General features: G+C 43.9%; 1 protein-coding gene across 6 annotated transcripts in view; it reads right to left on the bottom strand.

Annotated features, from left to right (window-relative positions):
* Window positions 1–7,471: 7,471 nt before the first annotated feature.
* Window positions 7,472–12,009, bottom strand: part of pcnt (pericentrin) — a 402,447-nt gene continuing 397,909 nt past the window's right edge. For all 6 annotated transcript variants that reach the window (XM_068036205.1, XM_068036207.1, XM_068036208.1 and 3 more), the window contains one exon: window positions 7,472–8,027. In XM_068036205.1, the coding sequence (XP_067892306.1) occupies window positions 7,984–8,027 (44 nt within the window). In that variant the 3' untranslated portion in view covers window positions 7,472–7,983. The remainder of the gene's footprint in view (window positions 8,028–12,009) is intronic.

Below are 12,009 nucleotides of genomic sequence, written 5' to 3'. Positions count from 1 at the left end.
GGAACAGGCCATTCGGCCCTCCAAGCCTGCGCCAATCTTGATGCCTGCCTAAACTAACACCTTCTGCACTTCCAGGGCCCATATCCCTCTATTTTTTCCTATTCATGTATTTGTCAAGATGTCTCTTAAACGTCGCTATCGTATCTGCTTCCATCACCTCCCCTGGCAGCAAGTTCCAGGCACTCACCACCCTCTTTTTAAAAAACTTGCCTCGCACATCCCCTCTAAACTATGCCCCTTGCACCTTAAACCTATGTCCCCTAGTAACTGACTCTTCCACCCTGGGAAAAAGCTTCTGACTATCCACTCTGTCCATGCCACTCATAACTTTGTAAACCTCTATCATGTCGCCCCTCCATCTCCGTCGTTCCAGTGAAAACAATCCGAGTTTTTCCAACCTCTCCTCATCGCTAATGCCCTCCAGACCAGGCAACATCCTGGTAAACCTCTTCTGTACCCTCTCCAAAGCCTCCACGTCCTTCTGGTAGTGTGGCGACCAGAATTGCATGCAATATTCTAAGTGTGGCCTAACTAAGGTTCTGTACAGCTGCAACATGACTTGCCAATTTTTATACTCTATGCCCCTGAAATAATCAAGAGTGCCAAGCCTGCTATACTCTCAGCACTCCATGACCCGCTTTGCCTGTGCTTGGATGAGGGAGCAGTACCACAGGACATGCGCGACATCACCCTCTATAAGAACAATGGTGACAGCGGTGACTGCAACAACTACTGTGGAATCTCCCTGCTCAGCATAGTGGGGAAAGCCTTCGCTCGAGTAGTTTTAAACTGACTCCAGAAGCTGGCTGAGCGTGTCTACCCTGAGGCACAGTGTGGCTTTCGAGCAGAGAGATCCACCATTGACATGCTGTTCTCCCTTCGCCAGCTACAGGAGAAATGCCGCAAACAACAGATGCCCCTCTACGTTGCTTTCATAGATCTCACCAAAGTCTTTGACCTTGTCAGCAGACGTGGTCTCTTCAGACTACTAGCAAAGATCGGATGTCCACCAAAGCTACTAAGTATCATCACCTCATTCCATGACACTATGAAAGGCACTATTCAGCATAGCGGCGCCTCATCAGACCCCTTTTCTATCCTGAGTGGCATGAAACAGGGCTGTGTTCTTGTACCTACACTGTTTGGGATCTTCTTCTCACTGCTGCTCTCACATGCGTTCAAGTCTTCAGAAGAAGGGATTTTCCTCCACACAAGATCAGATGGCAGGTTGTTCAACCTTGCCTGTCTTAGAGTGAACACCAAAGTACGGAAGGTCATCATCAGGGAATTCCTCTTTGCTGATGATGCTGCATTAACATCCCACACAGAAGAATGTCTGCAGAGACTCATCAACAGGATTGCAGCTGCCTGCAAAGAATTTGGCCTAACCATCAGCCTCAAGAAAACGAACATCATGGGACAGGATGTCAGAAATGCTCCATCCATCAATATCGGCGACCACGCTCTGGAAGTGGTTCAAGAGTTCTACCTCGGCTCAACTATCACCAGTAACCTGTCTCTTGATGCAGAAATCAACGAGCGCATGGGAAAGGCATCCACTGTTATGTCCAGACTGGCCAAGAGGGTGTGGGAAAATGGCGCACTGACACAGAACACAAAAGTCCCAGTATATCAAGCCTGTGTCCACAGAACCTTGCTCTACGGCAGCGACACCTGGACAACGTATGTCAGCCAAGAGCGACGTCTCAACTCATTACATCTTTGCTGCCTGTGGAGAATCCTTGGCATCAGGTGGCAGGACCGTATCTCCAATGCAGAAGGCCTCGAGGCGTCCAACATCCCCAGATTATACACCCTACTGAGCCAGCGGCACTTCAGATGGCTTGGCCACGTGAGCCGAAAGGAAGATGGCAGGATCCCCAAGGACGCATTGTACAGCGAGCTCGTCACTGGTATCAGACCCACTGGCCGTCCATGTTTCTGCTTTAAAGACGTCTGCAAACGCGACATGAAGTCCTATGACATTGACAAGAGGTCGTGGGAGTCAGTTGCCAGTGATCGCCAGAACTAGCGGACAGCCATAAAGGGGAGGCTGAAGAGTGGGTAGTCGAAAAGACTTAGCAGTTGGCAGGAAAAAAGACAGAAGTGCAAGGAGAGAGCCAACTGCGTTACAGCCCTGACAACCAATTTTATCTGCAGCGCCTGTGCAAGAGTCGGTCACTCTAGAATTGGCCTTTATAGCCACTCCAGGCGCTGCTTCACAAACCACTGACTACCTCTAGGCGCATACCCATTGTCTCTCGAGACAGGGCGGCGCAGTGGTTAGCACTGCAGCCTCACAGCTCCAGCGACCCGGGTTCAATTCTGGGTACTGCCTGTGTGGAATTTGCAAGTTCTCCCTGTGTCTGCGTGGGTTTCCTCCCACATGCCAAAGACTTGCAGGTTGGTAGGTAAATTGGCCATTATAAATTGCCCCTAGTATAGGTAGGTGGTAGGGAAATATTAGGACAGGTGGGGATGTGGTAGGAATATGGGATTAGTGTAGGATTAGTATATATGGGTGGTTGATGGTCGGCACAGACTCGGTGGGCCGAAGGGCCTGTTTCAGTGCTGTATCTCTAAACTAAACTAAACAAGGAGGCCAAAGAAGATAGGCCAGTTCGCCTAACATCAGTAGCAGGCAAAATGTTAGAAACAATTATTAGGAACATGGTAGCAGGGCATTTAGAAAATCATAATATGATTAAGCAGTCAACATAGATTTATGAAAGGGAAATCGTGTTTGACAAATCTGTTCGTGTTTTTTGAGAATGTAACTAGTAAGACAGATATGGTGGAATCAGTGTATGGAGTGTATTTGGATTTCAAAAAGCATTCAATAAGGAGTCATACAAGAGGTTATTACACAAAATGAGGACTCATGGGATTGGGGTAATTACATGCATGGATTGGCAATTGGTTAATGGACAGAAAACAGGGAGTAGGAATAAATGGGACATTTCAGGTTGGCAGGCTGTAACTAGCGAGGTACTGCAAGGATCAGTACTTGACTTCAGCTATTTACAATTTATATCAATGACTTAGATGATGGGACTGAGTGTAGCATAACCAAGTTTTCTGACAATACTAAGTTAGGTGGAAAAAGTACGTGGTGAGGAGGATGCAAAGAGGCTCCAGAGGGATGTAGACAGGTTGGGTGCGTGGGCAAGAACATGGCATATGGAATACAATGGCAAAGTGTGAAGTTATCCACATTGGTAGGATAACTAAATAATTTTTTGAATGGTGAGACTGGGAAACATTTACATTCAAATTGGACCTGGGTGTCCTTGTGCGTGAATCACAAAATTAACATACATATATGGCAAGCAATTAAGAAGGCAAATAGCTTTTGTTACAAAGGGATTGGAGTAAAATAGTAAACAAAGTACTACAATTATGCAGGGCATGGTGAAGCCACACCTACAGTACTTTGTGCAGTTTTGGTCTCCTTACCAAAGGAGGAACATCCTTGCCCTATAGAGAATGCAACAAAGGTTCACTAGACTGGTTCCTGGATTGTCCTATGAGGAGAGATTGAGTGGACCATGCCTATATTCCCTGGAGTTTAGAAGGAAGGGTGATCAACTTGAAACATATAAAATACTTAAGGGGCTTGACAAGATGGATGCTGAGAAAATGTTTCCCCTAACTGGGGAATCCAGTACACAAGGCCACAGTCTCATAATAAGCAGTTGGTCATTTAGGACTGGAAGGTTTGCAGTGGAACTCCCCAGGGATCAGTGCTGGGACCCTTGCGCTTCCTGATATATATCAATGACCTAGACCTTGGTGTACAGGGCAGAATTTCAAAATTTGCGGATGATATAAAACTTGGAACCATTGTGAACAATAAGGAAGATTGCTTGGAACTTCAAAAGGACCTAGACAAATTGGTGGAATGTGCGGACAAGCGGCAGGTGAAATTCAATGCGGAGAAGTGATTCATTTTGGTAGGAAGAACATGGAGAGACAATATAAAATAAAGGGTACAACATTAAAAGGGGTGCAGGAGCAGAGGGACCTGGGTGTATATGTACATAGGTCACTGAAGGTGGCAGGACAGGTTGAGAGAGGTTAATAAAGCATACAGTATCCTAGGCTTTAATAATAGGGGCATAGAGTACAAGGGAAAAGAGGGTCATTTTAAACTTGTATAAAACACTGGTTCGGCCTCAACTGAGGTACGGCGTCCAGTTCTGGGTGCCACATTTAAGGAAAGATGTGAAGGCATTGGAGACAGTGCAGAAAAAATTTACAAAAATGGTTCCAGGGACGAGGAACTTCATTTACGAAGATAGATTGGAGAAGTTGGGATTGTTTTCCTTGGAGAGGAGATTCGACAGAGGTATTCAAAATCATGAGGGGTCTGGACAGAGCCGATAGTAAAAAACTGTTCCCACTTGTGAAAGGATCAGGAACGAGAGGGCACAGATTTAAGGTAATTGGCAAAAGAAGCAATGGTGACATGAGAAAAAACTTTTTCACACAGTGAGTGGTCAGTTGAGGCATTCAAAAGGAAATTAGTTATCGGAAAAGGAAGAATGTGCAGGTTTATGGGGAGGAGGTGGGGGAATGGCGCAAAGTGAATCGCTCACTCGGAGAGCCGGTGCAGACGCAATGGGCCGAATGGCTTCCTTCTGTGCTGTAATAATTTCCGTGATTCTGTCCGAGCTAAGAAATTTCTTAACTCAAGGCTTGGGAATCTTTGGAACTTTCTATCCCAGAGAGCTGAGAATGCTCATTCATTGAGTACATTTAAGACAGAGGTCAATAGATTTTTGGGTACTAAGAGAATTAAGGGATTTGGGGATAGTGCTGGAAGGCAGAGTTGAGGTAGATCAGCCATGATCTTGTTGAATTGCAGAGCATGCTCCAAGGGCCAAATGGCTTAATCCAGCTCCTGTTTCTTACGTTGTGTGCATAGAATTCAGCTATATAACATTATTTGGAAGGAAAGGAGACTCAGGAGTGGTCATTAATTGCTCCTGAAAATTTCAAGCTCAGGGCCAGGCAGCTAACAGGGTCATGGGCTGGGCTGTATTTCCCAGACTGATCATCTGGAATATTGTGCACTTCTTTGATCCTTGCTTTAAAGAGAACACTTTGGCTCCAGGCAGATGGACAGAGAAGGACGATAAGGATGATAGCTGGTCTAAGTATACTAAATTGCTGCTTGGGTTCCTATTGACATTAGAGACGCAGGCAAGAGGGAACCCAATTCAAATAATTTTGAGTTCCGAAGAAGGGTCACTGACCCGAAACGTTAACTCTGCTTCTCTTTCCACAGATGCTGCCAGACCTGCTGAGTGAATCCAGCATTTCTTGTTTTTATTTCAAATAATTTTAGGCATGCCAAAAATTCAAGTGGATATGAATAGTTTGAAATGATGGAAGCTAGCAAGATTAGAGATAACCATTTAAAGTAAGGAAGCAGGGTGTGCATTTATTTTCCTTAGCATAATCAGCCTGTGGAGTGACATTCTGGTGATGGTAGTGAAGTCTAACTCTCAGCAGTCATTGGAAGCAATGGATGTGCATTTTAGAAAATTAGGAAATTACAGCTAATGGCAAGACCTCAGGTAATAACCAATGGGTTTAGGCCTGATCACCTGAATGGTTGAAGAGCAATTTTTCACCCAGGTTTCCTGAATTGTTTCTTTTTTATGCTGACGACACCTAGCTCTACCTCACCACTACCTCCCTCGACTCCTCCACTGACTTGCTGAACTATCAAACTGTTTATCCAACATCTACTACTTGATGAGCCGAAATCTCCTCCAATTAAATATTGGGACGTTTGAGCCCTTGTTTTCAGTTTCTGCTCCAAATTTCGATCCCCACCTACTGACTCCACTCCTCTCCCTGGCAACAGGCTGAGAATAAGCCATTCTGTTTGTAGCCTTGATGTCACATTTGACCACGAGATAAGTTTCTGACCTTATATTCGCGCCACTCAGACCGCCTATTTCCACCTCCATAACATCTGTTGCTGAAGGGCGGCACAGTGGCGCAGTGGTTAGCACCGCAGCCTCACAGCTCCAGGGACCTGGGTTCGATTCCGGGTACTGCCTGTGTGGAGTTTGCAAGTTCTCCCCGTGTCTGCGTGGGTTTTCTCCGGGTGCTCCGGTTTCCTCCCACAAGCCAAAAGACTTGCAGGTTGATAGGTAAATTGGCCATTATAAATTGTCACCAGTATAGGTAGGTGGTAGGGAAATATAGGGACAGGTGGGGATGTTTGTTGGGAATATGGGATTAGTGTAGGATTAGTATAAATGGGTGGTTGATGTTCGGCACAGACTCAGTGGGCCGAAGGGCCTGTTTCAGTGCTGTATCTCTAATCTAAACCCTCATTCATGCCGTTGTTACCTCTGGACCTTACTATTCCAACACACTCTTGGTGGGTCGCCCACATTATACCCTCCATAAACTTGAGTTCATCCACAACTCTGTGCTGCCCACGTCTTAACTCGCACCAAGTACTGTTCACTTATCACCCCTGTGCTTACTGACCTACACTGGCTCCTAGTCAGGCAATGTCTTGATTTCAAAATTCTCTTCCTTGTTTTCAAATCCCTCCATGGCCTTACTTCTCCCTATCTCTAATCTCCTCCAGCCCCATTAATTCCCCCATCCCCCTGAGATATCTGCGTTCCTCTAATTCTGGCCTCTTGAGCATCCCCAATTTTAATCGCTCCGGCATTGGTGGCCATGCCTTCAGTTGCCTCGGCCCCAAGGGCTCTGGAATACCCTCCCTTTACTTCTCCACCTCGCTTTCCTCTTTTAAGAAATTCCTTAAAACCTACATCTTTTACCAAGCCTTTGGTTATCTGCCCAAATATAGAACCATAAGAAAAGTTATGGCACAGGAGGCCATTCAGCCTATCGTGTCTGCCCCGGCTGAAAAAACTAGCCGCCCAATCTAATATCTCCTTATGTGGCTCAGTGTCATACTTTGTTTTATAATGCTCCTCTGAAGCACCTTGGGACGTTTTATAACGTTAAAGGTGCTATATAAATACGAGTTGTTGTTGCCTTCATAGCATTGGGGAAAAAGCCCTGCTGCATTGACACAGGTTGTGTTTCAATACAGGATGAAAAGCAAGAATCAGATAGGCCCTGATCCAGTATCAGAAAAATCATGAAAAGGCCAATATGCAACTTAATTCTCCTTATTGGTTCTTTGTACTTTGTCTTGTAGTATGACAATGTGATTCAACATTTAGAGAGCACTAATTAAGTAAAAAAGCACATCTGAATGCTTTACAAGTTGAGGTAGATACTGAGCAGGAGGGGAAGAAAGGGGCATTGGAGGGAAAGAGATAGAAGGCACGATCGAAGATTTGTTCTCAAAAGCCTTCTTAAAACAGGAGTAGAGAGCTGAAATGGTTTTGGAAGAGAATTCAAGGCAGGCAAGTAAATACTTTCCAATGGTATAATGAAAATATGAACACAGGGGTGCGAGAACACATTTTCACAGCATACCAATGTAAACTTTATTTATTTTATGCAAAGAACAAAAGCCAACATTTACAAAAATAACCTCTTTAAAATTTTACGTGATGCATGTAGATATGCACAGTGGCGTACAGGCCTCTGGTCACACTTAAATCTGGTGGAGATGAACTAGAACGTCTAGGTCATTGACTATCATTCTTCAGAAGATAAAGCAAGTAATACATGCACGCACACACCCACACAGTGATTAAATGGTGAATATAAACTCACCCAGCCTGATTGGATAATGAATGTTCCAGTATCAGGGGACACAGAATTGTCCCATTTATTAGTGAACACTACAGAAAACATCTGTCTATTTTAAATACAAGATTCTCCTGTGCTTAAACAGTGTGCAGATGCAGCTCTAAACATTTAATTAGCCCTTGATCACAAGAAGGATCAATATACGTACACACGTTTTTAGCATCTGCTTAAGTTATAAAAGGAGGAATTTTGTAGTCTTGCATTCATATTGGATCCACCTTATTTCAGGCTGCTTTTACGTCGAGATGTTCCCGATGTTGTTCCTGGAAATGATACAAGCAACAGTTAAAAGAATGGTGAGAAAGGTTACAGTAACAAATCAGTGTGAAACTGTTAGGGACACAGAGATTGCAACAGGCCAAATAAACTACCATTGAGAAGATTAACTAGAGTAAGAATGGAGTTACTCTTCTTTACCAGGAGTCACAGAATAGTTACAGCACAAAAGGAGGGCATTCGGCTCATCGAGTCCACGTTGGCTCTCTGCCAGAGCAATTTAGGTCATCCCACTCCCCCGTAGCTATGCAAATTTTTTCCCTTCAGCTGCTTATCCAATTCCCCTTTGAAAGCCCTGACTGAATCTGCCTCCAACACTCTCTCAGGCAGTGCATTCCAGATCCTAACCACTCGTTGTGTAAAAAAGTCTTTCCTCATGTTGTATTTGGTTCTTTGCTAATTACCTTTAATCAGTTGTTACGATCAGGTGAGGAGGGCGTCGAAGGGCTCCCTCCCCTCTTGTCCCTCTCCTCGTTTGACCACAACAGGTTTATTCCTTATTTAAAGTGGATATACTTGCCAATTTAGTGAGTGTTTATCCATTTACGTGCTACAATCATAAAAAGAACCAAATCAGACAGGTTTTCTTGAGTTTAACAAAGAAAGCTTTATTGTACTTGAACCGATCTAAGTAAAATAATAAACTCCACTTCAAGTTTCATACACACACACACAAATAGGTTATAGAGTGAAGAGAGAGAGAGAAGGAGGAGGGACCACACTTGGGTCTTCTATTGTCAGTCTCTAGCTGCTTGTCTGGCTGCTGCAGAGAAAACACTAGCTTAAGTACACAGGGCCTGTCACGTGACTGTCACCCAGTGATTCAACATGTTGGTTACCAGTGTGTATTCCCTCTTGCAACTCATGTTTAGGAATTCCCTTCTCTCAACCAGGGTCTTATTGTTCAGGTGATTAGGTTTCATTGGTTCATCTCCACCAATTTAATGTCCAAGTAATAGCCTTAATGTCCTCCAAATGCGTGCAGGAGCTCACTTGGATTCCACAGGTCATTGTTCTTGCTGGGACTGGGCAGCCAACGTGTCTCCACCACTAGAATGTGGGGTATAGTGATACAAATTGCAGTGCTATCTTAGCTGCTAATAAAAGTCACCTTTTATCTGATGTTTTGAGATTAATTTAGGTTTCCACTGGTGGATTAAAAAAAAAAATCATTTGATAAAGCCCGCTTTCGTGCTCTATCGTGTTCTCTAGTTCACGACCCTTCCGGTAATAGGAGCAGTTTCTCTCTATCTAGACCCCTCATGACTTTGGACACTTCTATCAAATCTCCTCTCAACCTTCTCTGGGGAGAATGCCAACTTCTCTGATCTATCCATGTAACTGAAATCCCTCATATCTGGAATCATTCACATAAATCTTTTCTGCACCCTTTCTAATGCCTTCACATTCTTCCTAAAGTGCAGTGCCCAGAATTAGACACAATACTCCAGTTGAGTCCAAACCAGTGTTTTGTAAAGGTTCATCATAACTTCCTTGCTTTTGTACTCTCCATCTCTATTTATAAAGCCCAGGATCCCTTATGTCTTTTTAACCACTTTCTCAACTTGCCCTGCCACCTGCAATGATTTGTGCACATATAACCCCCAGGTGTCTCTGTTCCTGGACTCCCTTAAAATTGTACCCTTTATTTTATATTGCCTCTCTTCACTTCACACTTCTGTGCATTAAATTTCATCTGCCATGCGTCTGCCCATTCCACCAGTCTATGTCCTCTTGAAGTCTATCACCATCCAGCTCAGTTCACAATATTTCTAAGTTCTGCATTATCTGCAAATGTTGAAATTATGCTTTGTACATCCAAGTCTAAGTCATTAACATAGATCAAGAAAGGCAATGGTCCTAGTGCTGACCCCTGGAGAACCTCATTGTACCTTCTTCCAGTCCTAAAAACAACCATTCACAACTACTCTCTGCTTCCTGTCAAACAAGGCTAAGGAATACATGATTAGTGGAAGAATACTGAGAGGTGTGGAGGAAGTGAAGGACCTTAGAGTGAATGAAAACCGATCCATGAAGGTAGCAGGACACTTCGATAAGGTGGTTAAGAAGGCATATAGAATCCTTTCCTTTATTAGCCGTGGTATAGAATATAAGAGCAGGGAGGTTATGCTGGAACTGTATAAATCATTGGTTAGGTCACAACTTGAGTACTGTGTGCAGTTCTGGTCACCTCTACAGAAAGAATGTAATTGTACTAGAGAGGGTACAGAGGAGATTTACGAGGATGTTGCTGGGACAGGAAAAATGCTGTTATGAGGAAAGATTAGATAGGCTGATGTTGTTCTTCTTGGAACAGAGAAAGCTGAGGGGAGATTTGATTGAAATGTACAAATGTGAGGGGCCTGGAAGATTGGCTGTGAAGGGCGTATTTACCTTCGCAGAGAGGTCAGTGCCTAGGGGGCATAGATTTAAAGTGATTGATAGAAAGATCAGAGGGGAGATGAGAAGTTTTTTCACCCAGAGGGTGGTGGGGGTCTGGAACTCACTACAGAAACCCTCAACTCATTTAAAAAGTGTCTGGATATGCAACTCAAGTGCAGTTACCTGCAGGGCTACAGCCCAAATGCTGGAAGGTTGGATTAGGCTGGGTGGCTTGTTTATCAGTTGGTGCAGACATGATGGGCCAAGTGGCCTCTTTCTGTGCCGTAAACTTTCTATGATTCAACCAGCTTCGTATTGATGCTGCCACTGTCCCTTTAATTCCATGGCTTCAACTTTGTTGACAAGCCCGTTATGTGGCATTTTATCAAATGCATTTAGGAAGTCTATATACATAATTGTATTACCCTCATCATCCCTCTCTGTTACCTCATCAAAAAACTCAAATCAAGTCAGTTAAACATGATTTGCCCTTAACAGATATATGCTAGCTTTCATTAATTAATCCACACTTGTCCAAGTGACTGTTAATTTTGTCCCAGAATATCATTTCTAAAAGCTTTCCCACCACCGTGCTTAAGCTGACTGGCCTGTAGTTTCTGACCTTTTTTTGAACAAGGGTGTAACATTTGCAATTCTCCAGTCCTCTGGCACCACCTCTGTATCTAAGGAGGATTGGAACATCATGGCTTGTGCCTCTGCAATTTCCACCCTTACTTCCCTCAGCATCATCCAGTCCTGGTGACTTATCAACTCTAAGTACAGCCAAACTTTCTAATATCTCATTATCAATTTTCAGCCTATCCAGTATCTCAATTACCTCCTCTTTCACTATGGCTTCAGCAACATCTTCTTCCTCGGTAAAGATAGATGCAAATACTCATTTAATACCTAAGCCATGCCCTCTGCCACTGTTTGTAGATCGCCTTCTGTTCCCACCTCTCCTTACACTGCACCTCGACTATTTATGTGCCTATAGAAGACTTTGGGATTCTCTTTCATGTAGCTGCCAGTCTCTTGTCATACTCTCTGCCTCTCATTTCACTTTTCTGAAATTACTAAATTCAGCCTGATTCTCACTTATATTATCAACCCGACATCTGTCATAGGCACCCTTTTTCTGCTTCATCTTACTCTCTATGTTTTTTGTCATCCAGGGAGCTCTGGCTTTGATTGCCCTACCTTTCCCCCTTGTGGGAACATACCTCAACTGTACCCAAACCATCTCCCCTTAAAGGCAACAAATTGTTTGGTTACAGTTTGGCTTGCCAATCTTTGATTCCAATTTACCTGGGACAGATCCATTCTCAACCCACTGAAATTGGCCCTCCTCCAATTAAGTATTTTTACTCTGCATTGCTCCTTGTCCTTTTCCATAGCTGATCTAAGCCTTTGAACACTGTTCCCCATCTGATACTTGATCTAACTCATTCCCCAGAACCAGATCCAGCAATGCTTCCTTCCTAGTTAGGCTGGAAATGTACTTATCAAGAAAATTCTCCTGAATGCACATCACAAACTCTTCCCTCTCTCTGCCCTTTACACTATTGCTATCCCAGTCTATATTAG

Source organism: Heterodontus francisci, chromosome 7 (genome assembly GCF_036365525.1).
Source record: "Heterodontus francisci isolate sHetFra1 chromosome 7, sHetFra1.hap1, whole genome shotgun sequence".
Classification (NCBI taxonomy): domain Eukaryota; kingdom Metazoa; phylum Chordata; class Chondrichthyes; order Heterodontiformes; family Heterodontidae; genus Heterodontus; species Heterodontus francisci.
The sequence above is the reverse complement of the archived record's forward strand: the minus strand, read 5'-3'. Positions and strand labels throughout refer to the sequence as shown.